Here is a 25,585-nt window from a genome sequence, read left to right on the forward strand (position 1 = left end):
GTCACTTAGTTGTTTTTTTTTTTTTTTTATAGATCAGTGTTTTTCAACCTCCGGTCTGCAGACAGTTCTATGAGAAATTTCACGCCGGTCCGCAAATGACCGTTCTGATGTCTGAAGATTATAGACCAAATAATCTTAGTCAAATTTGCTTATGCTCTGGTGACTTTTGCCTTAGCAGTCCCTGAAATAATTCTATTTTCCCTGGTCCCCAAGTGTAAAAATGTTGAAAACTGCTGGTTTTGAGTTTATGTAAGTTTTCCTGTATCTTTGAAAGTGGCTTTAAATCCTATTTTAGAAACACTGACAAAGTGTACGCAACTGCCAGTTACCCAGTGCCCCGTGCCTAAATCAGTCTCTGTTCAACCACTACGACACCTTGGGGAAAGGGTTATACCGTAAAACCTCATTTCCCCTGCTTATTTATTTAGCATGCACAGTCCTATCTACCTTCCAGGATTAACATGAGATTCAAGTTAGGGACTGTTTGTGAAGCACTTGGTAGTAAACTGTTGTGTTTACAGAAACACAAAGTGTTCATATATTGAGGGATGATACTCTTTGAAGTCAAAGGCTAATCTTTCAAAGATAAGTAGAACATCTTTAAAATTTTAATTGTTTTGTAACAGTGTGGTGGATGTAGAGGATTTTATGCTAAGTGAAGTAAGTCAGATAGAAAGTTATACCTATGATTTAATTTGTATGTGGAATTTAAAGGACAAAACAAAGACTCAGACACAAACAACAGACTGATGGTTACGGGGGGGGGGGGGGTTACGTGAAAAGGTGATGGGATTAAGAAGTACTGATTGGTAGGTAGAGAAGAGTCAGGGATGTAAATTATAGCATAGGGAACATAGTATTAACTATGTAAGGGGCCAGGTGGGTGCTTGAAATGTGGAAATCATATACTTTTTAAAGTATACGATTGTCAAACCACTATGCTATACACCTGAAGCTAATATAGAATAATGATGAATATAAACTGTAATTGAAAAGGAACAAAAAAATCCCCTCTGCTCAAATTCTAATTCAAGAATTAAATTCCTGTTAACCACTAACATTGGATATTTCAGTATTGGCAAGTCTACTGAAATTATATCTAATAACCTTTAAGTATTTTATTGAATTCAATCAGGACTATAGTATTTTGTAATTATAAGACTAATAATATACAAATAAGGGAAAATGATTTTATGACTTGATGAACTTTCTAAATTTGCAAAGTGAATAACATAAGCCGTTCAACATTTTATCAATTGACTTATGCCAACAAGTGAAAAATATAACATTCCTTTTGATCATTTCCTGTGGGATCCCTGTAGTACATTTCAAGTAATAAAGAATATATCTGACTACAGAGCAACAAAGAGATACATAGCAGAAGCACTGATGAAAAGGATGAATGTCCCCAGCGGTGGGAGGAGCATTTTGCCAGAGGATGCAGAGGGATGGGTTTTGGGACCTGCAGCTGGAGCTGGACCTGGAGCTGGAGCTGGAGCTGGAGCTGTTAACAAGAACACACAGTCATTGACAAGTCTTTTTAACATGAAGTTCATCCACCAACACCATACATCCTGAAGATGAAGCTGCATTAGAAACTAACCTGAAATACTTCTAAGCAGGAACAATTTTCAAATAAGTGTCATTAAGATTTTAGGCTACATTTTCATATAAAAGATGGGGGCAAGAGTAGGTTTACAGTTGTATGTATGGAAAGTAATACAATAAATAATACAATAAATTTGGGTACTCACAACTGTAAACCTACTTTTGCCCCTACCCTGTACTTCATTAGGGTGTGCTGATACAGGTTTTTATCTAGAATTCTTAATTTTATATTTTCATTTTTGCATGTATAGGCAAGGTAAGGTTGACTGTTGTCTATTTCAAGTAAAGTATATTTCATATGGCCCTGGCCGGTTGGCTCAGCAGTAGAGCTACGGCCTGGCGTGCGGGGGGACCCGGGTTCGATTCCCGGCCAGGGCACATAGGAGAAGTGCCCATTTGCTTCTCCACCCCCCCCCCTCCTTCCTCTCTGTCTCTCTCTTCCCCTCCCGCAGCCAAGGCTCCATTGGAGCAAAGATGGCCTGGGCGCTGGGGATGGCTCCTTGGCCTCTGCCCCAGGCGCTAGAGTGGCTCTGGTCGCGGCAGAGCGACGCCCCGGAGGGGCAGAGCGTCGCCCCTGGTGGGCGTGCCGGGTGGATCCCGGTCGGATGCATGCGGGAGTCTGTCTGACTGTCTCTCCCCGTTTCCAGCTTCAGAAAAATACAAAAAAAAAAAGTATATTTCGTACGCATATAATCATACCTACCAATGTACAACTGAATATAGCTGCATTTTTTAACACTTAAGTCCTACAAGCTCATTAAAAACTTTAATTTTTTCTCTCATACATACAGTTTTCTGCTCTGGAGAAAACTGTTTCCCTTCTAGCTGAACTAGTGGAGAGGAACAGTGAAGCCCATCCATCGCAGGATCTGTCTCACATTGCCCCTTATACCAGATCCCTGACTTGCAGCTGTGTTCTGGCTTAGACTGTGCAAGGCGGGATTGACTAGAAGTGTCCAACTGGGATCACCACTCAGTTTTCATAAGTGAGGCAAAGAGAAACAGCAAGTAAAGTTTATAAAAACCCTTGATTCATTTTGTCAACTTACTTGCCTTAATTACAAACATTCAGTTACATGTATACAGGGAAGTGGACAGGCAGATGGATTCATACATTAGTTTGTTATTATAGAGCAGTGGTTCTCAAGGGGGCAGTATTGCCCTTTAAGGGACAGTTGGAAATTTTTGAGGTTATTTTTAAAAAATTTATTTACTGATTGATTTTTGAGAGAGAAGAAGGGAGATAGAAACATCAATTTGTTGTTCCACTTATTTATGCATTCATTGGTTGATTCTTGTATGTGCCCTAACCAGGAATCAGAGCCACAACCTTGGCGTACCAGGATAATGCTCTAACCAACTGAACTACCTGGCCAGAGCTGTGAGGGCGTTTTTTGATTGTCACTAGGGTGAGGTGGAAGTAGATGGTTAATTTTGCACTATAAAAAATCAACCCACTTCCACACAAATTTCAAATGCACTGCTAAACATACTCATAAGTTAAAAACCTATTTATAATGCTCAACCCAGAACTTAAATCAATTTTATATATAAACAAAAGTATTTTTAAAATTTTTAATAAACATTAGTTTCTATCTAGTACCCATAGTATTTCTACACTTTCATTTTCTTATACTTACATAGCTTCCAGTCTTCTCTTAAACCCAAGTTTATTTGCTAAGTAAACAATCTGTATACTACATATTATGACTTCTAGTATAGTCTAGGACAGTGGTCAGCAAACTGCGGCTCGCAAGCCACATGCGGCTCTTTGGCCCCTTGAGTATGGCTTCCACAAAATACCACCTGCGGATGCTACCTCGATAAGGAATGTACCTACCTATATAGTTTAAGTTTAAAAGATTTGGCTCTCAAAAGAAATTTCAATCGTACTGTTGATATTTGGCTCTGTTGACTAATGAGTTTGCCAACCACCGATCTAGGCATCAACAATATATATAACATTACAAATTATAGTCAGGCTGTTATGTTGATTTTTTATGGGTGCAGGTAGGTCTTATCTGAATCATTTCAAGATAATATAAGGCTTTATAAAATATTTGTCATAAAAAGGGAGAACTGGGTTGACAGTGCTGAGAACAATTGCTCTAAAAAGTCCTCTTGATATACAGTTAAAAATGACTGCTATAATAAAGGTCAGGTTGCCCCCACCATATATGCACATATAAGCATTAGCATATGACATTATATTGTTATGATGCCTTAAATTCTTGAAACTTTGTTCCTTTAAGAAAAAATAAGTTTCTAACTTTTTCTATATTGCAAACATCAGTAAGGAAATGAGATATTTCTTACTAGGGTTGTTGATACCTTGACTTTTATATTCTAAAATAAAAATAAATTTTTAGTTAACTGCACTGTACGCCTTTTTATCCAGAAGAGAAAAATCTGATTAAATGATTAAGCAAACTCGGTCATTTCTGGTAGTGGGCCTGAGGGGTAGGGTGTTAGGGTTAGAGGTCTGTGTGAGCTTAGGGAAAGGTTTGGTTATCACTTGCACTTGGGATTTTCTTTTTTACAACATATATATTTCCATTTAAAGAATTATTAAAATTTTTATTACAAAAATGTTTACATATTGAATTTAGATTCCCAAATACAATATTAATACCTACACCGAGTGCGTGCTTACTGTCAGTCATTACAGAAATGCTGTATATATCTGCCACTTTTATTTATTTATTTTTATTTTTTTGTATTTTTCTGAAGCTGGAAACGGGGAGAGACAGTCAGACAGACTCCCGCATGCGCCCGACCGGGATCCACCCGGCACGCCCACCAGGGGCGATGCTCCGCCCCTCCGGGGCGTCGCTCTGTCGCGACCAGAGCCACTCTAGTGCCTGGGGCAGAGGCCAAGGAGCCATCCCCAGCGCCCGGGCCATCTTTGCTCCAATGGAGCCTTGGCTGCAGGAGGGGAAGAGAGAGACAGAGAGGAAGGAGAGGGGGAGGGGTGGAGAAGCAGATGGGCGCTTCTCCTGTGTGCCCTGGCCGGGAATCGAACCCGGGACTTCTGCACGCCAGGCCAACGCTCTACCACTGAGCCAACCGGCCAGGGCCTGTATTTTTCTGAAGTTGGTAATGGGGAGGCAGTCAGACAGACTCCCACATGTGCCCAACCGGGATCCACCCGGCACGCCCACCAGGGGGCGATGCTCTGCCCATCTGGGGCATCACTCTGTTGTAACCAGAGCCATTCTAGCACCTGAGGCAGAGGCCATAGAGCCATCCTCAGCGCCCGGGCCAACTTTGCCCCAATGGAGCCTTGGGTGTGGGAGGGGAAGAGAGAGACAGAGAGGAAGGAGAGGGGGAGGGGTGGAGAAGCAGATGGGCGCTTCTGTGTGCCCTGGCCGGAAATCAAACCCGGGACTTCTGCACACCAGGCCGATGCTCTACTACTGAGCCAACTGGCCAGGGCCTGCCACCTTTATATTTTACAGTCCTAGAATTTAGGTATGGTTATCACTATTATAAAGATGTTTCTCAAAACTTAAAGTCAGAGGTAATCAATGGTACCAATGTCTGATTTCAACACTTCTATTCCTGTTTATTGTACAATACTACCTCCAAGTGTGTGCCTAGCATTGAAATATTGTTACCATATTTTGACAACTTTGAAGCCAAATTCAGTTCTAGGAGCCCAGGATAAAGGAGTTTTATAACCATCTGGGTGAAAAACAAGTATTGTATCACAAATGGAGTCAAATTTGAGAAGTTTGAGTCCTGTTTATCTCTTTTTAGCCTTTTACAGGTTCCTTAACCCTTCTATATTCCATACCCTCATCTCTAAAATAACAAAAACAGTATTTATCTTGGATTAAATGAGATTTGGTGTAAATATTTTTGTTTGTTTGTTTGTTTGTTTTCCTTTTGCATTTTTCTGAAGCTGGAAACAGGGAGAGACAGTCAGACAGACTCCCGCATGCGCCCGACCAGGATCCACCCGGCACACCCCACCATGGGGCGACACTCTGCCCACCAGGGGGCAATGCTCTGTCCATCCTGGGCGTCGCCATGTTGCGACCAGAGCCACTCTAGCGCCTGGGGCAGAGGCCACAGAGCCATGCCCAGCGCCCGGGCCATCTTTGCTCCAATGGAGCCTTGGCTGCGGGAGGGGAAGAGAGAGACAGAGAGGAAGGCGCGGCGGAGGGGTGGAGAAGCAGATGGGCGCTTCTCCTGTGTGCCCTGGCCGGGAATCAAACCCGGGTCCTCTGCACGCTAGGCCGACGCTCTACCGCTGAGCCAACTGGCCAGGGCTGGTGTAAATGTTTTGACAAGAAAAAAAGAAAAGCGTGCACTACACACAGGAGAGGGAACAATACAAAACAGTCCCTAAAAAACCTACGCTGCTCATAAAAATTAGGGGATATTGTTTCGTTTTCACTTTGAAATATCCCCTAATTTTTGTGAGCAGTATATTTGTTGGAAGACATGGAGAGCACAGTGAGAACCATGGAATGGCTGGTCCCATTCTGTACAGTTCTCATACACGCCTCTTTGATGATGCTATTCCTGTGACTACAGATTCCCTCACAGCAGCCAGCTCACTCTGGGAAGCCTCCTGCCCTGTTCTGGGATAGACAGGTGCAGCTGGAAGCCAACTGTTCCAGTTTCAGGTCAGTCGCCCTTTCATCTGCTTGGCCCAGGGAGCCATAATAACAGCTCACATAGAAAGTTCTTAACATTTCCCCCTTCTAGCTTGCAGACTGGGATGTCAGAAGCTATACAGCCCAGGTATCCTCCCAGATTCCTTAAGATCGAGCTGACTGAATAATTACAGTAAAGGACTCAAAACCTTGTGGCACCTCCACCCCCAATAAAAAAAATTTATTACCAGGTTTTCCAGCTGGTTGTACCACTTTTATTCCTAAATGAGAAAAGATTTTCAGATGATAATAAAGACAGCTACCATTTACTACTATTTTAAGCTGCTCTTCATTTGCCTGTATTTTATCTCATTAGGACTTGAATCAGTCCTACAAGTTTTCTTCATTCTACAGATGTGGGAGGGGAGGTACAGAAAGTTGAAATAACTTATAAAAGTTACCCAGAAGAGACTTACGGTCAAGATGGCAACCTAGGTAAATGAGGCACTCAAATCCTCCCACAACCACATCAAAATTACAACTAACCAACAGAACAACCATAATTCACAGAACTACATGAAACCAGGTTGAATGGAAGTCCTACAACTAGGAAATTAAGAAGCCACATCGAGATTGGTAGAAGGGGTGAAGATGAAGAACTGGCTGGTCCCACACACCCACGTGACAGTTTAAAATCGGGAGAGAGATCTTGGCTGTGGAGGAGCCCGAGGAGCTAGCATTCCCAGCCCCACACCAGACCTCCCAGCCCAGGGTTCCAGAGGCTCCAGAGAAAACTAAATGAAATGGAATCAAGCAAACTACCAGACAGAGTTCAAACAATGGTTATCAGGACACTCAAGAAACTTAGAACTTCAAGGAATTTAGTAAGAACTTCAACGGCATGAAAAAGCACATAGAAACCATAAAAGAAGAACCAGTCAGAAATGAAGAATACACTAACTGAAATGAAGAATAATTTACAGGGAATCAACAGGAGAGTAGATGATGCCAGTAGAGTAGTAGTATGGGGAAGAAAAGTCCCCATAACCTCTGGCTCTAAATACCAATGGGGGTTGTGGCTGAATGATGATGGAGGGCTGCTGGAGTCCCAGAAAGTTCCTCTTAAAGGGCCCACACACAGACTTACTCCCTCTGAGCTCCAGTGGTGGGGCAGCAGCTTGAAAGGAACCAGAGACATACTGGGAGGAACTGAACTGTGACATCAGGGTGATCTGGTGGGGCAGGGATGGAGACAATTTCCTTCCAGGCAAAAGTGCTGGGAGAGGCCATTGGTCCTTTTATGAGGCCCCTTCCCCCACAGAGCTGACAGGCACCATATCTGAGTCTCCATCAACCTGGTTCATACTGTTTGCCCTGCCCTGGTGATTCCCTGAGACCTACCCCAACCAACTTGCAGTCCCACCCAAACCGTTTCCAGTGGCTTTTCCATATATCTGGTCTCTATTGCCTCATGCTTTGGACTTTCCTAAAATCTCTCAAGCAAGCAGCATCTAGCCCCTGTGTACCTGTACCTCTTGCTAAGTGGCCCCAGGACTGGCACTAGTGGCAGCCAGTCTTGGTTAGCAACTTGGCCTCTTTTGGTCACGTCCAAACCCAGCACAGTATCACAATCTACAAATCACTCTGTAGCTCATGCCAAGTGGCCCCAGGCAGGGCACAGGCAGTGGCTGACCTTACACCTCCCAGGAGGCCCCAGAGCCAGTGCACCCAGTGCACAGCTTTAGATCACACTGGATTATAACCCTAACACCTCCACGAGTGACACTCAAGGTGTGAACTGGTGAGCATCAAAGCCCCTACGAAGTAAGTCCTGCTCCATTGGGACGACTCCTACACAGCAGCTCCTTTGCTATAGTTGCAGCCAGCCCTTACAGCCAATCAGCTTGCGGGGGGGGGGGGGTGTCAGTCTCTCCCAGTGATGCCAAATGCAGCAAGGCTCAACTCCAACAGGACAGTGTATACAACCCACACAGGGGCACACCTGGAACGCCCAGCTCAGGTGACTAGGAAGGGTGTGCCACTGGGCCCTACAGGACATCCACTACACAAGGCTACTCTACCAAGCCTGAAAAACGTAAAAGGTCTACCTAATACATAAAACATAGGGAAGCAGCCAAAATGTGAAGAGAAAGAAGCAGGTCCCAAATGAAAGAAGAAGAAAAATCTCCAGAGAAAGAACTAAGTGAAATGGAAGCAAGCAAACTGCCAGATACAGAATTCAAAACAATGGTTATCAGGATGCTCAAGAAACTTAGAACTTCAAGGAATTTAGTAAGAACTTCAACAGCATGAAAAAGCACATAGAAACCATAAAAGAAGAACCAGTCAGAAACGAAGGATAAACTAACTGAAATGAAGAATAATTTACAGGGAATCAACAGTAGAGTAGATGATGCCAAGAATCAAATCATCAATTTGGAATATAAGGATGCAAAAAATATCAAGTCAGAAGAGCAAAAGAAAAAAATCCAAAAGTATGAGGATAGTGTAAGGAGCCTCTGGGACTTCAAGTGCACCACCATTCATATCATGGGAGTGCTGGAAGGAGGAGAGAGAGTAAGAAATTGAAAACCTATTTGAAAAAAATGACAGAAAGTTCCTTAACCTCATGAAGGAAATAGGACATACAAGTCCAGGAAGCACAGAGAGTTCCAAACAAGATGAACTCAAGAGGCCCACAGAAGGAAACATCATAATTAAAATGCCAAAGGTTAAAAACAAAGAAAAAATCTTAAAAGTAGCAAGAGAAAAGCAGCTAGTTACCGACAACAAAGCTCCCATAAGACTGTCAGCTAAGCCTGACTGGTGGGGGCACAGTGAATAAAGCATTGATCTGGGATTCTGAGGACCCAGGTTCGAATCCCCAAGGTCACTGGCTTGAGCACAGGCTCACCAGCTTAAGTGTGGGATCATAGACATGATCCTGTGGTTGCTGGCTTGAGCCCAAGGTCTCTGGCTTGAGCAAAGGGTCACTGGCTTTGCTGGAGCCCCCCGGTTAAGGCAAGTATGAGAAGTAATCAATGAATAACTAAAGTGCTGCAATTCTGAGTTGATGCTTTTCATCTCTCTCTCTCCCTGTCTCTCTCTTGCTTAAAAAACAAACAAAAAAAAACTGTCAGCTGATGTCTCAACAGAAATTTTGTAGGCCAAAGGGAGTGGCAAGAAATATTCAAAGTGATGAAAAACAAGGACCTGCAACCAAGATTACTCTACCCAGCAAAGCTATCATTTAGAATCAGAGGACATATAAAGAGCTTCCCAGACAAGAAAAAGCTAAAGTTCATCACTACCAAACCACATGAACAGCCTGACCAGGCAGTGACGCAGTGGATAGAGCGTTGGACTGGGATGCAGAGGATCCAAGTTCAAGACCCCGAGGTCGCCAGCTTGAGTGTGGGCTCATCTGGTTTGAGCAAAGCTCACCAGCTTGGACCCAAGGTCGCTGGCTCAAGCAAGGGGTTACTCGGTCTGCTGAAGGCCCACGGTCAAGGCACATATGAGAAAGCAATCAATGAACAACTAAGGTGTCACAAAGTGCAACAAAAAACTGATTGATGCTTCTCATCTCTCCGTTCCTGTCTGTCTGTCCCTGTCTATCCCTCTCTCTAGCTCTCTGTCTCTGTAAATAAAAAAAAAAAAAAAAAAGAATAAAATGGTAATAAATACATATCTATCAACAATTTTATCTAAAAATCAATATAAACTAGCAGAACAGAAACAAACTCACAGCTACCCAGAACATTTTGACAGTTGCCAGATGGGAGGGCAGTTGGGTGGGTGGGTGGGGGAGAATGGGGAGGGGATTAAGAAGTACGAATTGGTCATTATGGAATAGTCATGGGAATATAAAGTATACATAGGGAATAGTCAATAATATTCTAATAACTATATATTGTGTCAGATAGGTACAAGACTTACCAGGATAAACAGTAAGTTATCTCATGTCTAATCATTAGGTCTACATGTGAAACTAATAAAATACTGTATGTATGTCAACTGTAATTGAAAAATAAACATGATTTAAAACAAACCACGAAGTTACCCAGACAAAAATGGCAGAGGAGAGATTACATGAAGCTGGGTCTCTCTGTCTACACAGTCCCTGTCCATTCCCTCACCCTCACCCTCTCAGAAGCTGTGCCTAGTAAGGGGCCTCTGAGAGTACTTTGCTCCTCAGGTCCAAAGAGGTAAAGAGGTGTCACATATAAGGTGTCTCATCAGTGTTGTTAGAGGTTCACATGAACCCTCACTGCAAATCCACACCAAGCGTTTGCCATGGCACCTCACTGAGTCTATCTCTATACCAGGAGAATACTATATTTTGTTACCTGGAGATCCTAGATGCTGAGATGTTAGCCAAAAGCTACCACCTGTCAGCTTCTGCATGAAGTTGAAGTTTCTATGGAGTAACTTTAGTTAAGAACCTAGAAGGTGCTAGACTGTGTCCAGGTTCCAGCAGTCTTGCCTTTTGGCGGTGCCCCTAAGAGAGCTAACTTTACTGCTCTAGGAACAAGAGTAAAGGCACTTTCTCTACTGTCTTCCCCAACTAAGCCTTTGCAGAATGACTGGCAGGCAGCTGTAAAGAAAATGCTAATGAATAACACGTCTCATGATAATATTCTCCTTAATGCCAAGGGGAATCCGTTTCACCTCATACAGTGGTCCCTCCTCTATCGCAGGGATTAGGTTCCAGAATCCCCCCACCAATGACAGGCGAAAATCTGCAAAGTAGCAACCTTCTATTTATTTTATTATTTATATATATTTTAAGGCTTTATAAACCCTCCCCACACTTTATAAACCTTTCCCACACTGTTATTAACCTTTCTCACACTTATTTTGCTTATTTTACCACAAAAAGTCATTAAAATAATAAATATATAAAGATACCTATATACCGCAAAATCCTGTGATATAATGAAAAATCTGTGATACAAAATTAGATAAATACAATTTAAAAATCGTGATACAGTGAGACCACAAAAAGTGAACCACGATATGGTGAGGGATGACTGTACTTGGGTTCAGAGACAGAACAGAAATCTGCCTTACCAGGTATTTGGATGGGTTCATGGCTCTTCATACCTAAGGACAGAAATGAATATTGGTTAATGTTAAGCAATTATGTTGCATTGTTAATACTTCCTTTTGTTTATAGGTCCCCCATCTCCAACCCTTAAAAAAATGGAAAACACTTAACAACAAAAACACCTTTAGATGGCTCTTCATTCTATAACTGGACAAAGTCCAAACTCCTTAGCCTGGACTTCAAGACCCCCTGTGATCTGGCCTGTATGTCTCCCACCTTATCTTCATAAGGCAGTCTTTAGTACATCAGCTTTTAAATGAAACAGTACTGGGCGTAAGACTGCTTGGTTTGGTTCTGTTATCACTATAGTTATTCGCTCTAAGTGATTACGCAGACTTCTTAACCTCTCTGACCTTCAATTCCTTATTTATGCAAAAGAAATACATACTTTGCAGGTTTGTAGTAAGTGATGATTAAAGGAGACACATCACAAAAGTGCTTACACATGAAACATAACAGCACTCAATAAATGAAGTCCTTCTGTTCTGGCTTAACTCATTCCTCAAACTCTCTGTGCCCAGTAATGCCCTTGGTCCTAGGAGTCCTTGTGCTTCCTCTTAACCTTGTAGCTAGTCTCACAGAGTGAGTAAAAAAATTACTTATGGCCCTGGCCAGTTGACTCAGTGGTAGAGCGTTGGTTGGCATATGGAAGTCCTGGGTTCAGTTCCCAGTCAGGACACAAAGGAGAAGCGACTATTTGCCAGATAGATCCTTGCTAGGTGGATCCTGGTCAAGTCAGGGCATATGTGGGAATCTGTCTCTACCTCCCTGCCTCACTTAATTAAAAAAAAAATTACTTACCAGGTAAGACAGTGGACTCCTGGTTTTTCATTCCTAAAGATGAGAATAGAAACTATTTAATGAAAAATGCATTTGGCTTGAAAAATCAATTTAACCTTATATTTATAAGACTATTTATACAGTGGAAAACTCTAACAGCTTTGAGACATGACAGAGGACAGAGTAAAGGAGAGAAGACTTAATCCACTGAAGCCTAATTTTTGGTAAGAACAATGGCTAGTGACCCCAGGATCTCTTGCCCAGTCTAAGTAAAACAGCTCTTGTGGATTTCTTTCTTTCTTTTCTTTTTTTTTCTTAGATTCAGTCCAAGGACTTTCCAACCAATATTTGTCATGATGTATTTCTTTAAATAACATTTCTTATATAATACATTATAATTACAGATAATTCAGAAAAATATAGGAAATTATTAAAAATTACTGTTAATCACAAATATCAGAGCTACTTGTGCTTAACATTTTTGGTATCTTTCCTTTCAATATCTTTGTGATGGATACATATATCCACATACATAATTTTAGCATATTTTCCATTATTATTGACACATAATTGGCATACAACACTGTATACATTTAAGGTATGCAGTATAATGACGTAACTTATACACTGTGCGATGATTAACATAAGTTTAGTTAACAGCTGTCATCTCATATAAATACAAAAAAAAAACAACAAAGGAAAAACAACCCTGTTTTTTCCTTGTGAGAACTTGTAGGATCTACTCTCTTAGCAACTTTCAAATACACCCTACAGCAGTGTTAACAACAGTCACCGTGTTGTACATAAAATCCTCAGTACTTATTTATGTTACAATTGGAAGTTTGTGCTTTTCCACATTTTAAAACAAAATTGATATTATACTTTATATAGCTGTTTTATATCCTGTTTTTATTTGCCACTGTATATGAGTACTTTCTCATATCCTTAAATATTTTTCAAATTTAGTGTTTCATAATATGGGCATTTTATTTAATAATACCCACCTGTGGGACAGTAAAGTTATTGATAAATTTTAGAAACCATAACACTATGTAAATATTTTTTATACACATTTTATACATAAATCTTTATGATTATTTCTTTAGGACAATATATAAAAGTGTTAAAACTGAGTTAAAAGGTATGAATATTTTTAAAGCTAGTAATACTATCGAACTGTCTTTCAGGAAAGTTCCAATTTATAATCTCACCACTAATTTATGAGTGTTCCTGTCCTAGCATCCTTGAGGACATTTGAATAATATTATTTTTTAAAAAGACAAAAACGAAAACTTGGGAATATACTAAATAATCAAGTAGACATAGCTAACAGCATCTGTTAGATTGCTGGAAGCAGAAATAAATAAACAAAATCATAATATTAATTTAGAAAGAAAAGTAATGTCATTTTTTAATGCCCCTGTCCAACACCCTAGGTTACAAGAGTTTGTGGAATAATTTGTCACATCTTCCTCTATCCATGTAACTGCCAGCATAAAGCAGAAAATAATAGGTTCGCTAGAATTAGTTGTTCCACAGCAAAGAGGAAAGACTATTCTCCCATCCCCACCCCACCCCAGCACCTCCCAGCCCCAGGCCTGGGGGCCTACAGGCTGTGAGTGGACACGTAGCCCCGCCCACCTTCCCTCTCCACTGCTGCCCCACGTCTGTCGGATGTTTTGGTTCTATGAATAAATGTAATTCCCTTCTGTAAAAATGATGATCTAAAGATTGTCATCTAATAGACACAGCGAAGCTGCTGTATCATCTTTATAAAGAAGTCTATCAGAAACTCAGGAGGGTCCCTGATATATCAAACTAGTGAGCTAAAGTAGTTCTTGCCTCTTTCCACTGTTTCTTACCATGCTGTGCCCACCAGCCCCTCCCCCAACCCCTAAAGGAGCTGTCTTGCAAATGTAAGGCCCCAGAGTTTATGAAATTGTCTTACCAGGGTCTTCAGGCTTCTGGTTTTTATCACCTAAGTTTCAAAAAGAAACTTTAATTTTAAAGATAAAATAAAATCACTGGAAGTCAGTATAGGTAGAGCAAAACTATTTTCAGGAAATATGGCCATAAAGAACCATTTGGTACATCAATCAGTAAATTAATGCTACAAAGTTAAGTGTCAGCCAGAATCTAAATGCACCTACCTGGCCTAATTGGGCTGTAACCTTCCTTTGGTATCTCAAGAAAAACGATCACATATAATAAGTCTCCTGGGGGTTCTCAATGAGCTAGAAAAATGTCTGTCTTGAAGAGTTAGCTGAGGTCTCTGCAAAGTGACCAGTAAAACTTTTGGCTGCTCTGGGCCAATAAGAAGTGTTGCCAAGAAAGTCCTCAGGGGCATGAAATGTTTCACATCAGGACAGGAGATTATCTTCCTAACATCAAGTAAATTGCATACTTAAGGCAAGGCCAGATACCTTTCTCTTTTCAGTAAAAAAAATTTTATGTAGCAGCATGAGCCAAACACATAGGGAAACTTAATGCATAGAAGTGATTTGGGCCATGTCACCATAATTGCAAACTCAGGGAGGAAATAACATCTTATTACTCAGATATTTTAGTCAGATGATACCAAACATTAGCATATTCGGAGGTGCGAATGACTAACTGCTACTTTCATCTGAATGGTGTCACATAGGTGACACACAGGTGACTGAATATAGAGTCCTCAGACCTCCCAAGAGGGACTAACTCTTCAGGTGCCACCAATCTCATTCCCCAGAATCTTTCCATATTGTTCAGCTCTCCAGAGTGCCAACCCTCTCACTTAGAGAGAAGCAAATTTCCCCAGAATTGATTTTTTCCTTCTTCCCTCATATCTGCCAAGTTACTCCTTCATATCTACAAAATACTCTCTTTCTTCAGCTAAGGATTATTTTTAAACATGAGCGCATACTTACCTGGTCTGGAGACATAGATGGGTTGAAAATAATCTGAAATATAAACATGTTTTCATTATACAGTACTATGCTCAGATGTGACTGTCAGGTTCAGTCTATTTTTAAACATTTATTAATGATAAAAATTTGAATTGCCTCACATTTAAGATACATACAAAATTTGGTGAGATGAGAAATACAAAATACTCAATATCAAAAACAAATGTGGCCCTGGCCGGTTGGTTTAGTGGTAGAGCGTTGGCCTGGCGTGTGGATATCTGGGGTTCAATTTCTGGCGAGGGCACACAGGAGAAGCATCCATCTGCTTCTCCACCCCTCCCCTTCTCCTTTCTCTTTATGTCTCTCTTCCCCTCCCACAGCCAAGGTTCCACTGGAGCAAAGTTGGCCGGGGAACTGAGGATAGTAGCTTCATGGCTTCCACCTCAGGTACTAGAATAGCTCCAGAGCAATGATGCCCCAGATAAGCAGAGCATCGCCCTCTAGTGGGCATGCCGGGTGGATCCTGGTTGGGCGTATATGGGAGTCTGTCTCTCTGCCTCCCCTCTTCTCACTTCAGAAAAGATACAAAAACAGAAAGAAAAGAAAATGCAAATATATTTATTTTAATTGCATGAAGAAGAATTCATAGGAAAACCAGCTAGGAAGACAGCTAGAAATAGACCCTTAGTTCAAACCTCTTAATGAGAAAATCTTTAAAAACCACCCAAAGCATGCATGAGAGCCCAAACTATTTTCTGGCAACTTTAGTTCAAATATTTTGGGCCTATCTAGTAATATTATTCTTGAATGCTCTTAGCATTCCTATTTACCTCCCCAAGGCTTTCCCATGATCCTCTAAGCAAGATTATCTTTTGTTACATCCTCCTATTTTTCCCTGAGGAATCTAAAACAGACTGCATTCCCATTATGTCCTCCCACCTTGAGCCATGTTCACTCTATTCCTTCATTAGTCTCCCAAAGATTATTTCCTAAGATATCAAAACACAGAGTTATCATTCTAACTCCATACACAGAAGTCATGTACGGGCATTCAGGAGTCCTTAAGCTCCTGCAAGGACAGGTTAGGGTGACAGTGGAACGGTACCACATGCCCAAGATAAATGCAGTGTTAGAGAGGGCAGCCACAGGCAAGGCTAGGGTAGGGCTGCAGGAGGGATGCCACCAGCATAGGCTCCTGGGCCTTCCACCTGCAAAAGGAGAGCAGCGGTACAACTCTGCCTTGAGAAAATGACGGCTGACAGTATGGCAGTATGAGATGCCTCTGACCCCACCTGTGAGAAATAACACTGCTAAAATTCCCATGGTAGAGATAACACTTGAAAGCATCACTTACCCATATTCTCAACACAATTTGAAGTTTTTAGTCCTGAAACATAAAGAAAAAGCTTTATTAGACACAATACCCTAGTAAAGAGTTCACACTGGTCTGTGGCTATTAGTAATTAATCTGGCAGCTCTATCAGACCCATAAGTTAGTGCGATGCACACTGTGGAACAATTACATTTCTAATTAATTATTTTTAAAAAATTTATTGATTTTGGAGAGAGGAAGGGGAAGAGAGAAAAGGAAGGAGTGAGAGGGAAGGAAGGAGGCAAGAAGGAAAGGAGGGTGGAAGAAATATTCATTGTTCCTCTTCATTGTGCACTAATTGGTTGCTTCCCATATTTGCCCTGACCAGGGATCAAACCTGCAACCTTGACATTTGGGAAGATATTCCAACCAATTGAGCTAACCGGCCATGGCTAACGCTTTTGTATTCATATTATAGCCATCAAAAAGCATATGGTCTTTGATAAAGCATCTAACATTTATGAAATTCAGCTTTCTTATCTGTATCTTTTAGTGGGAGACTACTTCAAATGACCTCCGAAAGCCCATCCAAAGCTAACACTTAATGATTCTAGTTTATGATTAGTCTGAAAAAGTTAGAAAATTTACTTATCTGTTCAATTAATTCTTCTCTTCAGATACTAAGTGTTCTCAACAGTAAACCTATGTCTTTATTCTGACAATTCTTATACATTGGAGAAAAAGAATCTCAATCAGAGCTTCAAGATCCTTGAATATATGAACAAAGATCCTTCACATGTGTATGGAGAAACAGAGTAGGTCTGCCCCCAAACACTGATCTGTATAAAGAAATGCATGGTTTTTGGGGAACAGGAACATGGCATCTAACAGGTCCTAGAGACTTCTTGCTAGTGATGCCCTAGAAAAAAATCATCAGTGCAGCAGCAGTTCCCCTCAGACTTGACATAAAGGGAAATCTGTTAGCCTGCCCAACAGTAATGAAGGCAAGAATGTCAGTGAAAGGGTGCTTAGATTTAGTGCCAGCACGAGCCATGGAGGGTGTCCCAGAATGCCACAAAAAGGTCGAGCTATCCTACAGTCTCTTCTCTATGACTGGCTAACTCAATGATCTGAGGATAAGACTCTCCGTCTAAGATGAGGGAGTTCCTGAAAGGCCTGGCTACACTATGAGCTGTGATCTTCTACGAGGTGCTCTCAAATCCTGCTACATTAAAAAAAAAAAAAAATCCTGCTACATCTGTGCAGTTTGAACCAAGAATTCAGGTGACTTAATCTAGTTTCTACTGGTCCAGCAATTGGTACAGTTCTTTTAGAATCTGATGGTACCCTGAGGCTAATCTCAGGTGTTTGGCTAGACTAGACATTTAAAAAACAGTTTTAGAGACAATTACAAAATGTTGCCTTGCCGTGAACCAGTGTGACTAGTAATTCCAGGTCCTGAGGGATAACGGCGTGGAATTAAGAAAATAGACTCACCAAGAAAAGAGGATGGGATTGGGAGGCCTCTGCAATGCTGATGGCAAGATCAGAGAGCAAGAGCCCCCAATCTTGCTTTATTATATAGCGTAAACCAGGGGTAGTCAACCTTTTTATACCTACCATCCACTTTTGTATCTTTGTTAGTAGTAAAATTTTCTAACCACCCACCGGTTCCACAGTAATGGTGATTTATAAAGTATGGAAGTAACTTTACTTTATAAAATTTATAAAGCAGAGTTACAGCAAGTTAAAGCATATAATAATAATTACTTACCAAGTAATTTATGTTGGATTTTTGCTAAGTTTGGCAGAATAAATCTTTATAAAACAACTTACTATACTTAAATCTATCTTTTTATTTATACTTTGGTTGCTCTGCTACCACCCACCATGAAAGCTGGAACGCCCACTAGTAGGCAGTAGGGACCAGGTTGACTACCACTGGGTTAGAGCATCGTCCCAAAACACAGAGGTTGCTGATTCGATCCTCGATCAGGGTACATACAGGAACAGATTGATATTCCTGTTTCTCCTCATTCCTCTCTAGCTTAATCAATAAATAAAATAAATAAATAAAATAAAAGCTCTAGTTATTGTCCTTGATAGTGTTTCAAACAGACTCACTTTAATGATCGAGTTTTTGGCCCTTGGTTCCCATTAATTAACTGTAGATGGCAGCAGAGGACATTGGTTAGATTTCAATTTGGATTTAAATCAACACAAAAGTGCAGTGACCTAGCTCTGTCAGAGCTCTCCAAACAAACAGTGCATGTGAGCTTCCACAAAGGTCTCCCCTTGGGACTGGTTTGAGCATTAACCTGCCGTGTGCCCTCTGCCTGACCTTGAGGGCATGCCCACAGAGGTGTGCCCCCTCCCCTTTCCCCTTCCTTACATGGAACTCATAATGCACTTGCCCATGCAGGTCTGAGCCCCAGATCATTCTGGTTCAACCCAATGGCTCCACCCCTCTTGTTCATCATAATCCCACTCATAAATATGAACCCTGTGGGCTTCATTGTCCACTCTGTCAATCAACCAGATACCAGTGATTGATCTGACCTATAGCTACTACAGCCAGGGTTTCTGTATAACCAATGCCTCCACAAATGGCATTTGGCTAAATGCATCAGGAACACCAAAACTGGCATCATTTTGTCAGCCCATATGCAATTGGGTTTCTAGCTATGATGTGCTAGTCAAGTCGAACAAGTTCTGCAGTGGGGGTCGGTGGTCCTGATTTGTAGTGTTTGCTGATTTTTATAGTATAACTCTCAACCATGGCCAATTTCAAGCTACCGTGATGTAAGAGAATCTGGGAAGAGATACATGCCTACAATCAACTCCCATAAGTTGATATGAGCTGCCTCCCACTGGCTTGCTTTTTGGTCAGTTAATGTATGGTTGGTGAGGGGTATGGGCACCTTTCCTCTCTATACAAGTTTACTCACTACAGTCATCATCTGCCCCTCGAGGTGAGTAGTCTCACTTACTTGCAACTCAGGGCCAGAATCAGGGTGAAGCAAATGAGGTGCCAAGTGCAAACTTGAAGGAAGCACTCATTCTTAGGATCGTGCAAGTACAAATGCTGCAAGTGTACAACCCTGAGACTGCGGATCTCCTTAAATTCTGTGTCCCAGGTCCCTGAACGGCTACATAGCTTCTGAAAATTAAATCATAAGTGGATCAGACTCTCACTTAGGCATGACATCTCATTAGCACTTCCTCACCTAGTCTATTTTATCTCATAGGGCCTTGGCTACATTGAGTCAAAATCTAAATGTCCATCCCACTTCTAAGGCCCTACCGCCTTATTCACTCTGCTGGACCAGCAGCCATGGTTTAGGGTTCAGATAGATAGATAATCACACTAATAAGACCCCAAAAGGCCATCACCTCACCAGCTTTACAGAAGAATGCAAAGCAGGGAACACAGCATACTGTTTAGCAATAGGACAGCATGAGATACATCCCTTCCATGCAAGTCCTTAGAACAGTCCAGGGCTATTAGCCCCCAGAATGATGCTCAGTTATAAGGAAACAAGACTACACAGATGGGTGCAGGAACCATCCTAACTTAGTAGCCTTATGCTACAAATCTGTAACAGAGACAGTATCTCTTCTACCAGTTCATAAATGTAATTCCAGGACTCAGCAAGAACAGCTGGCTATGTCACAATACATTCAGGAAATCCCAATACCGTGGCCCCCTCCCCCAAGTATTTAGAGTTAATTCCCAATCCTCCTGGATCAGATGTATGTTACCAATCAAGGATTAAGTTTACCATTAGTCATTCCACCTTTCTAGATTTGAGAGAAAAAGTGCTAGAACATCAACGGAAGGCCAATTTCATAGGAGGAAGTAGAAAGAATATTCACATACAGGGCACAACATCATAAAATTTCAGAATGTTGGGGACAAAGAAAATATCTTAAAACCTTCTGGAGAAAAAATAAAAGGTCTCATTCAAAGTTTTAGTGATTAGAAGGGCTTCACATTTTTCAACAGCAGCACCAGAAACTAGAAGATAGTGGAGGAACATCTCCAAATTCTTAGGAAAATAATTTCTGAAACAGAAATACAAATTGCCTGACTGGTGGTTGCACAGTGTGTGAAGTGTTGACCTAGAACCCTGAGGTGGCAAATTCGAAACCCTGAGGTCACCAGCTCTGAGTGTAGGCTCCTCAGAGTGGAGTTACTGGCTTGAGCAGGGGATTGCCCACATGATCCTAAAGCTCGCCAGGTTGAGCCCAAAGGTTACTGCTGGTATGAAAAGCCCAAGATCACTAGCTTGAGCAAGGGGACACTGGCATGGCCCCAGTCAAGGCACGTATGAGAAGCTCAATGCATAAGTAAAGTGAAAGCAACTGCAAGTTGATGCCTCTCACCTTCTCTCTCCCTTCCTGTCTCTCTCTCTCAAAGAAATAAAAAAATCTATACCTATTATTATTCAAACATAAAGGTATATTTTTCAGACATATAGTTTGAAAAAAGAAAATTTAGCCTGATTTGTGATGGTGCAGTAGATGAAGTGTTGACCTGGAACGCTGAGGTCACTGGTTCAAAACCCTGGGCTTGCCAGGTCAAGGCGCATACGAGAAGTAACTACTAGGAATTGATGCTCTGCTCCCCACCCCACCCCCACCATTTCTCTCTCTCTAAAATCATTTTTAAAAATCTTAAAAAAAGAGGCCTGATCCGCGGTGGCAGAGTGGATAAAGTGTCGACCTGGAAATGCTGAGGTCGCCGGTTCGAAATCCTGGGCTTGCCTGGTCAAGGCACATGGGAGTTGATGCTTCCTGCTCCTCCCCCTTCTCTCTCTCTCTGTTTCTCTCTCTCTCCTTTCTAAAATGAATAAATAAAATTTTAAAAAATCTTTAAAAAAGAAAAAAAAAATTTGCCTCAATGTGTCTTCTCAGAAATCTTCCAGAGAACCCTTATCCCACCAAACAAAGGAATCACTCAGAAGAGGAAGAAATCCAAGATAAAGGGGATTCCTCACAGGAGAGAAGCAAGAGAAAGTCTCAGAATAGTCCTGAGAAGAAATGTCAGGATATTCAACAGGCCTGCAGAGCATGTCATACAGCAGGATGCTGGGGGAATATAGAAGGTATATGTCCAGAAGGAAAAGAGAGTATCTGACTGTACTAAGAGGAGATTTGTATTTCTAAGAATATAGAGGTAAATTACCAATGGGATATAAAAAACTAAAACAAAAAAAAACCCTTAAAACTAATAATCCTAAGGTAAAAAAAGGTGCTTAGAGAGGTGCCAGTCTTTACTACACTGTGAGAATAGGAAGAGGGAAATGCACAAATACTGAGGAGGAAGGTGGTGATTATGAGAAACTTAGTTTACTGACTGAACAGCTATTCCTAATTCCCTACTCCCTTGTTTCCTGCACTGTACAGGCTGAAAATGCTATTAACCCCCTGCCTACAAGGTTTTCTTATAGTTATGAATGGTCAAATGGCTGTTCTGGTCATGGCATGTAATCAGAAATCTACTAAGAGTTTCTGGGAAAATGTTTACTTTCCTGATTAAAATAGGTAGATTAGGCTGTCATCCCTCTTTTCCTTTTTGTCTTGAACATGGATTGGTGTCAACAGTGACAACAGTCACACTGCAAACATGAATCAACAAACTAATATGCTAAGATAGGTGGAACAGAAAGAACCCGAGTTACTGATGACACAGTTGAGCCACAGTACCAACCCTGGACTTCTTATTAAATGAGAGTTATCAGGTAGAATTTTTGTTGCAGCTAAATACAATAAAGAATTTCTAACTAGCCTGATCAGGCGGTGGTGCAGTGGATGTGGATAGAGCATCAGACTGGGACACGGAGGACCCAGGTTCAAAACCCCGAGGTCGCCAGCTTGAGCGTGGGCTCATTCAGCTTGAGTGCGGGGTTGCTGGCTTAAGTGTGGGATCATAGACATGAACCCATGGTTGCTGGCTTGAGCCCAAAGTTCGCTAGCTTGAAGCCCAAGGTCGCTGGCTTGAGCCTAAGGTAACTTGCTTGAGCAAGGGGTTACTCAGTTTGCTGTAGCCCCCCCCAAAAAAAAGGCACATATGAGAAAGCAATCAATGAACGATTAAGATGCTGCAACGAAGAATTGATGCTTTTCATCTCTCTCCCTTCCTGACTGTCCCTATCTGTCCCTCTCTCTGCCTCTCTCTATCTCTGTCAAAAATTTTTTTTTCTAACTAATGAATGGTTTGTGAGAGCTAAATACCCATTCTCTATACTATGAAGTCAATAGATAAAAATCAAGAAATAACATGCTGAAGTATGTTATTTACTTAGAAACATGACAATATATACATGAAAAACTAGCTTAAAAAGTTCAAATGGAGGCGACCAAGGAGTGGCAAATGGGAAGGGGCTGCTCTTCTCCTCTGTAGCTCTACAGTAGCATTTGGGGCAGGTACTTTTTGGTTGTGGGGGGCTGTTCTGTGCATTGTTTAATATTGTCCCTGGCCTCTACCCAGTAGATGCTAGTAGCAACTAGGGATGGTTGTGACAAAATGTTTCTAGCCATTGCCAAATGACCCTGAGGGGCAAGCTGCCCTTGGTTGAGAAAGACTGCCATATAGTACTATTTTATATTTCTTAACTTTCAGTGATAATGTAAGCATGTTACTTTGATGAAATTAAAATTTGGAAAAAGAAACTAATAGTATGAAAGGAGCTAGAGACCACCAATGTCATTTTTTATTTCAAATATCTCTCAATTTCTTTCCTGACCTTCCCTCCCAGACAAACACAGAACGGAGACACTTACCTCCTAGAAATGCACACTCATAATGGCTGCAGGTCTTGTTTGTGCTTTGAAGGATAAGGTTATTGCCAGCCTCATCCTGTGACACATGAAAAACCTCATTCAGAGGTATTAAGATAATTCTTTCGCTTTCATTTTCTTTATCAAAAAAGTTCCCAATGGCAACGCCAAAGCATGTGTGAATGGCTAACAGAATGTGTTGGTCATCTGCAGCCTGAGGTTTGGCCGAATATGCCAAGGTGAAGCGGCCAAACCTGGCTTGGTGGAGCCCTCCAAAGGTAAATGAAGTCCCCTGGCTTGTGCTGTACACCACATTTTTGTAACTGTCCTCACAAGGTCTTCTCAGCAGCTGCAGGGCTTTTGTTAGGTAGAAATGAAAGGCTTTGAACTGGAAGCCATAGACATAATCTTTTCGAGATTGTCCAGCCATCTGCACAGCCTCACTGAACAGATGGTAAAACGGAGTTTGCTGCTGAGCCTCAGAAATATATGCCATCAGGGCGATTCCATGGTTATCCTTAAAACTCGGAGGGAGAAAGAGCTGAGTCTTCCGAGCTTCCCATTTGGCTTTTGCATTTTCCCACACGTCTTCTAAAAGCTGATGGCTTGCTTTTTCTTCATTGAGCAGTTTGGGAACATATTTGATTTCCATCCGGTCAGTACATTTCTGGTATTCGTCATCAAATGCATTATGAGCCATGTCTAACATATTAGCCTTCACCTTCAAAGGAAAAAGAAATTAATACTCTTGAAGTGAGACATTTGTGTCATTTTCTCTCACATTGTTGCCTCCCCACTCTCATGCCCTGCTGGAATCTCCTCCTTGCTTACAACCAACTTTGGATATGTTTTTATGAAGTACATTCCATTGCTACTGATAGCTTTCCTCAACTATGACTTATTTGTGTAAAAGAGTAAATGTTAGAGGATGAGATATGGATATGATTAAGCCTGTAACTCATTCATTGAAACCTTGTGATGCAGAGGAAAAAACAATGAGTATAACATAAAAGAAATGGGTGGCAGTACTGGCTTTGAAAATAGTCTTAGCCAGATTTACTCAACCCTTCAAAATTGTTGAGTGAATATGAAATATCATGCATGAAAATACTATATACGATAAATACATAATGGCAAATATTACCCCTTTTCTTTTAGTGACATCCTCTTCCTTGTCTATGTGGTTTGGGTAGGACTGATTCTGCACCTTCAGCCTCAGTGATAAGAAGAGATGAATCTGGCTCAAAACCCAGAGCACTCTTTCTTTCTCTAAAACCATAAGCTTTTAGCCCCATGGAGAATCCTAGGCTTGCAGAGCTGAGAGGTGGATAGGATGAGGCCCTGACACATTACTTAAGGCCCTGGGTCTGGATGTACCTGAAGGCTGTATTTCAGTTTGTCATTAGAAACAACAAATGCCTTATTTGCGTGAGCAGGTTTGCATTATTTCTGCCATTTACAAATGAAAAAGGCTTAATCCACCTTTATATATGATACATGTAAGAAGCAGGGTGGTGAATGTAATTAACTCTAGCTTGGAGTAAGACAGTTGTATGTTCCAATTCTATTTCTGTTGATAACTAGGTACTAATTAGGTACGGGAAAGTTACTTGGCATTTCTAAGTTTCAATTTTTTTCATAGAAATATGAGGATAAAGTACGGAAATAACATTTTAATTATAGAATTAGATGTAAGGATTAAATGATACAATGAATATATACAAAGCCTTAGCTCCAGCCTGGCACATACCAAGCCTTGAACAAACTGTAGTTATTTTTAATTATTTCATGATAGAAATATATGTATTATACTCTAAGTTCCTCAAGGACAGGGTCTGCATTATATTTATCTTTCAAAGTTCAAGCATCTACATATTCAAGTGAATTAAATAAGAACCCTGTACACTGGCATACTGATAAAAAAAATAGGATGAGCAAATCTACCCAGGGACCCCAATGAAGGGTTCTACAAATAAAAGGATAGCATCCTCCACATCATTCTCTTTGCACTATTCTGTACTACTTTTATGGCACATTGGTTGCATAAGCTACACTCTCAACTGGTGACCTTAGTGGGAGAAGTTCTAGACACAGATTGAGTAACTTGTCTGAAATTGATATTTAAACTGGGCAATCTAGCTACAAAGTCTGTCTGTCTCTCTAATCAAATGTTGTTTCCAATGATGAAGACCATTGAAATTTATGTAGCACTTTTCAAAATGTTTTATTTTGTTCTCAGAACAATCCTTAGGTTGACCAGGCAGTGGCACAGTGGATAGAGCGTTGGACTGGGACGCAGAGGACCCAGGTTCCAAACCCTGAGGTCACCAGCTTGAGCACAGGCTCATCTGGTTTGAGTAAGGCTCACTAGCTTGAGCCCAAGTTCACTGGCTTGAGCAAGGGGCCATTCAGTCTGCTGTAGCCCCCAGTCAAGGCACATATGAGAAAGCAGTCAATGAACAACTAAGGTGCTGCAACGAAGAATTGATGTTTCTCATCTCTC

The 25,585-nt window shown here is 41.3% G+C and overlaps 1 protein-coding gene across 7 annotated transcripts in view; it reads right to left on the reverse strand.

Annotated features, from left to right (window-relative positions):
- Nucleotides 1–9: 9 nt before the first annotated feature.
- Nucleotides 10–25,585, reverse strand: part of ART3 (ADP-ribosyltransferase 3 (inactive)) — a 159,585-nt gene continuing 134,009 nt past the window's right edge. For 4 of the 7 annotated variants that reach the window (XM_066233722.1, XM_066233723.1, XM_066233719.1 and 1 more), the window contains exons 3-10: nucleotides 23,086–23,803; nucleotides 16,342–16,374; nucleotides 15,009–15,041; nucleotides 14,051–14,080; nucleotides 12,124–12,156; nucleotides 11,286–11,318; nucleotides 6,461–6,493; nucleotides 10–1,504 (exon numbers count right to left, since the gene is read on the reverse strand). In XM_066233722.1, coding sequence (XP_066089819.1) covers nucleotides 1,353–1,504; nucleotides 6,461–6,493; nucleotides 11,286–11,318; nucleotides 12,124–12,156; nucleotides 14,051–14,080; nucleotides 15,009–15,041; nucleotides 16,342–16,374; nucleotides 23,086–23,803 — 1,065 coding nt within the window. In that variant the 3' untranslated portion in view covers nucleotides 10–1,352. The remainder of the gene's footprint in view (nucleotides 1,505–6,460; nucleotides 6,494–11,285; nucleotides 11,319–12,123; nucleotides 12,157–14,050; nucleotides 14,081–15,008; nucleotides 15,042–16,341; nucleotides 16,375–23,085; nucleotides 23,804–25,585) is intronic. The other 3 variants (XM_066233720.1, XM_066233726.1, XM_066233725.1) reach the window with 3 other exon arrangements.

This window comes from Saccopteryx bilineata, chromosome 5 (genome assembly GCF_036850765.1).
Source record: "Saccopteryx bilineata isolate mSacBil1 chromosome 5, mSacBil1_pri_phased_curated, whole genome shotgun sequence".
NCBI classification, from domain to species: domain Eukaryota; kingdom Metazoa; phylum Chordata; class Mammalia; order Chiroptera; family Emballonuridae; genus Saccopteryx; species Saccopteryx bilineata.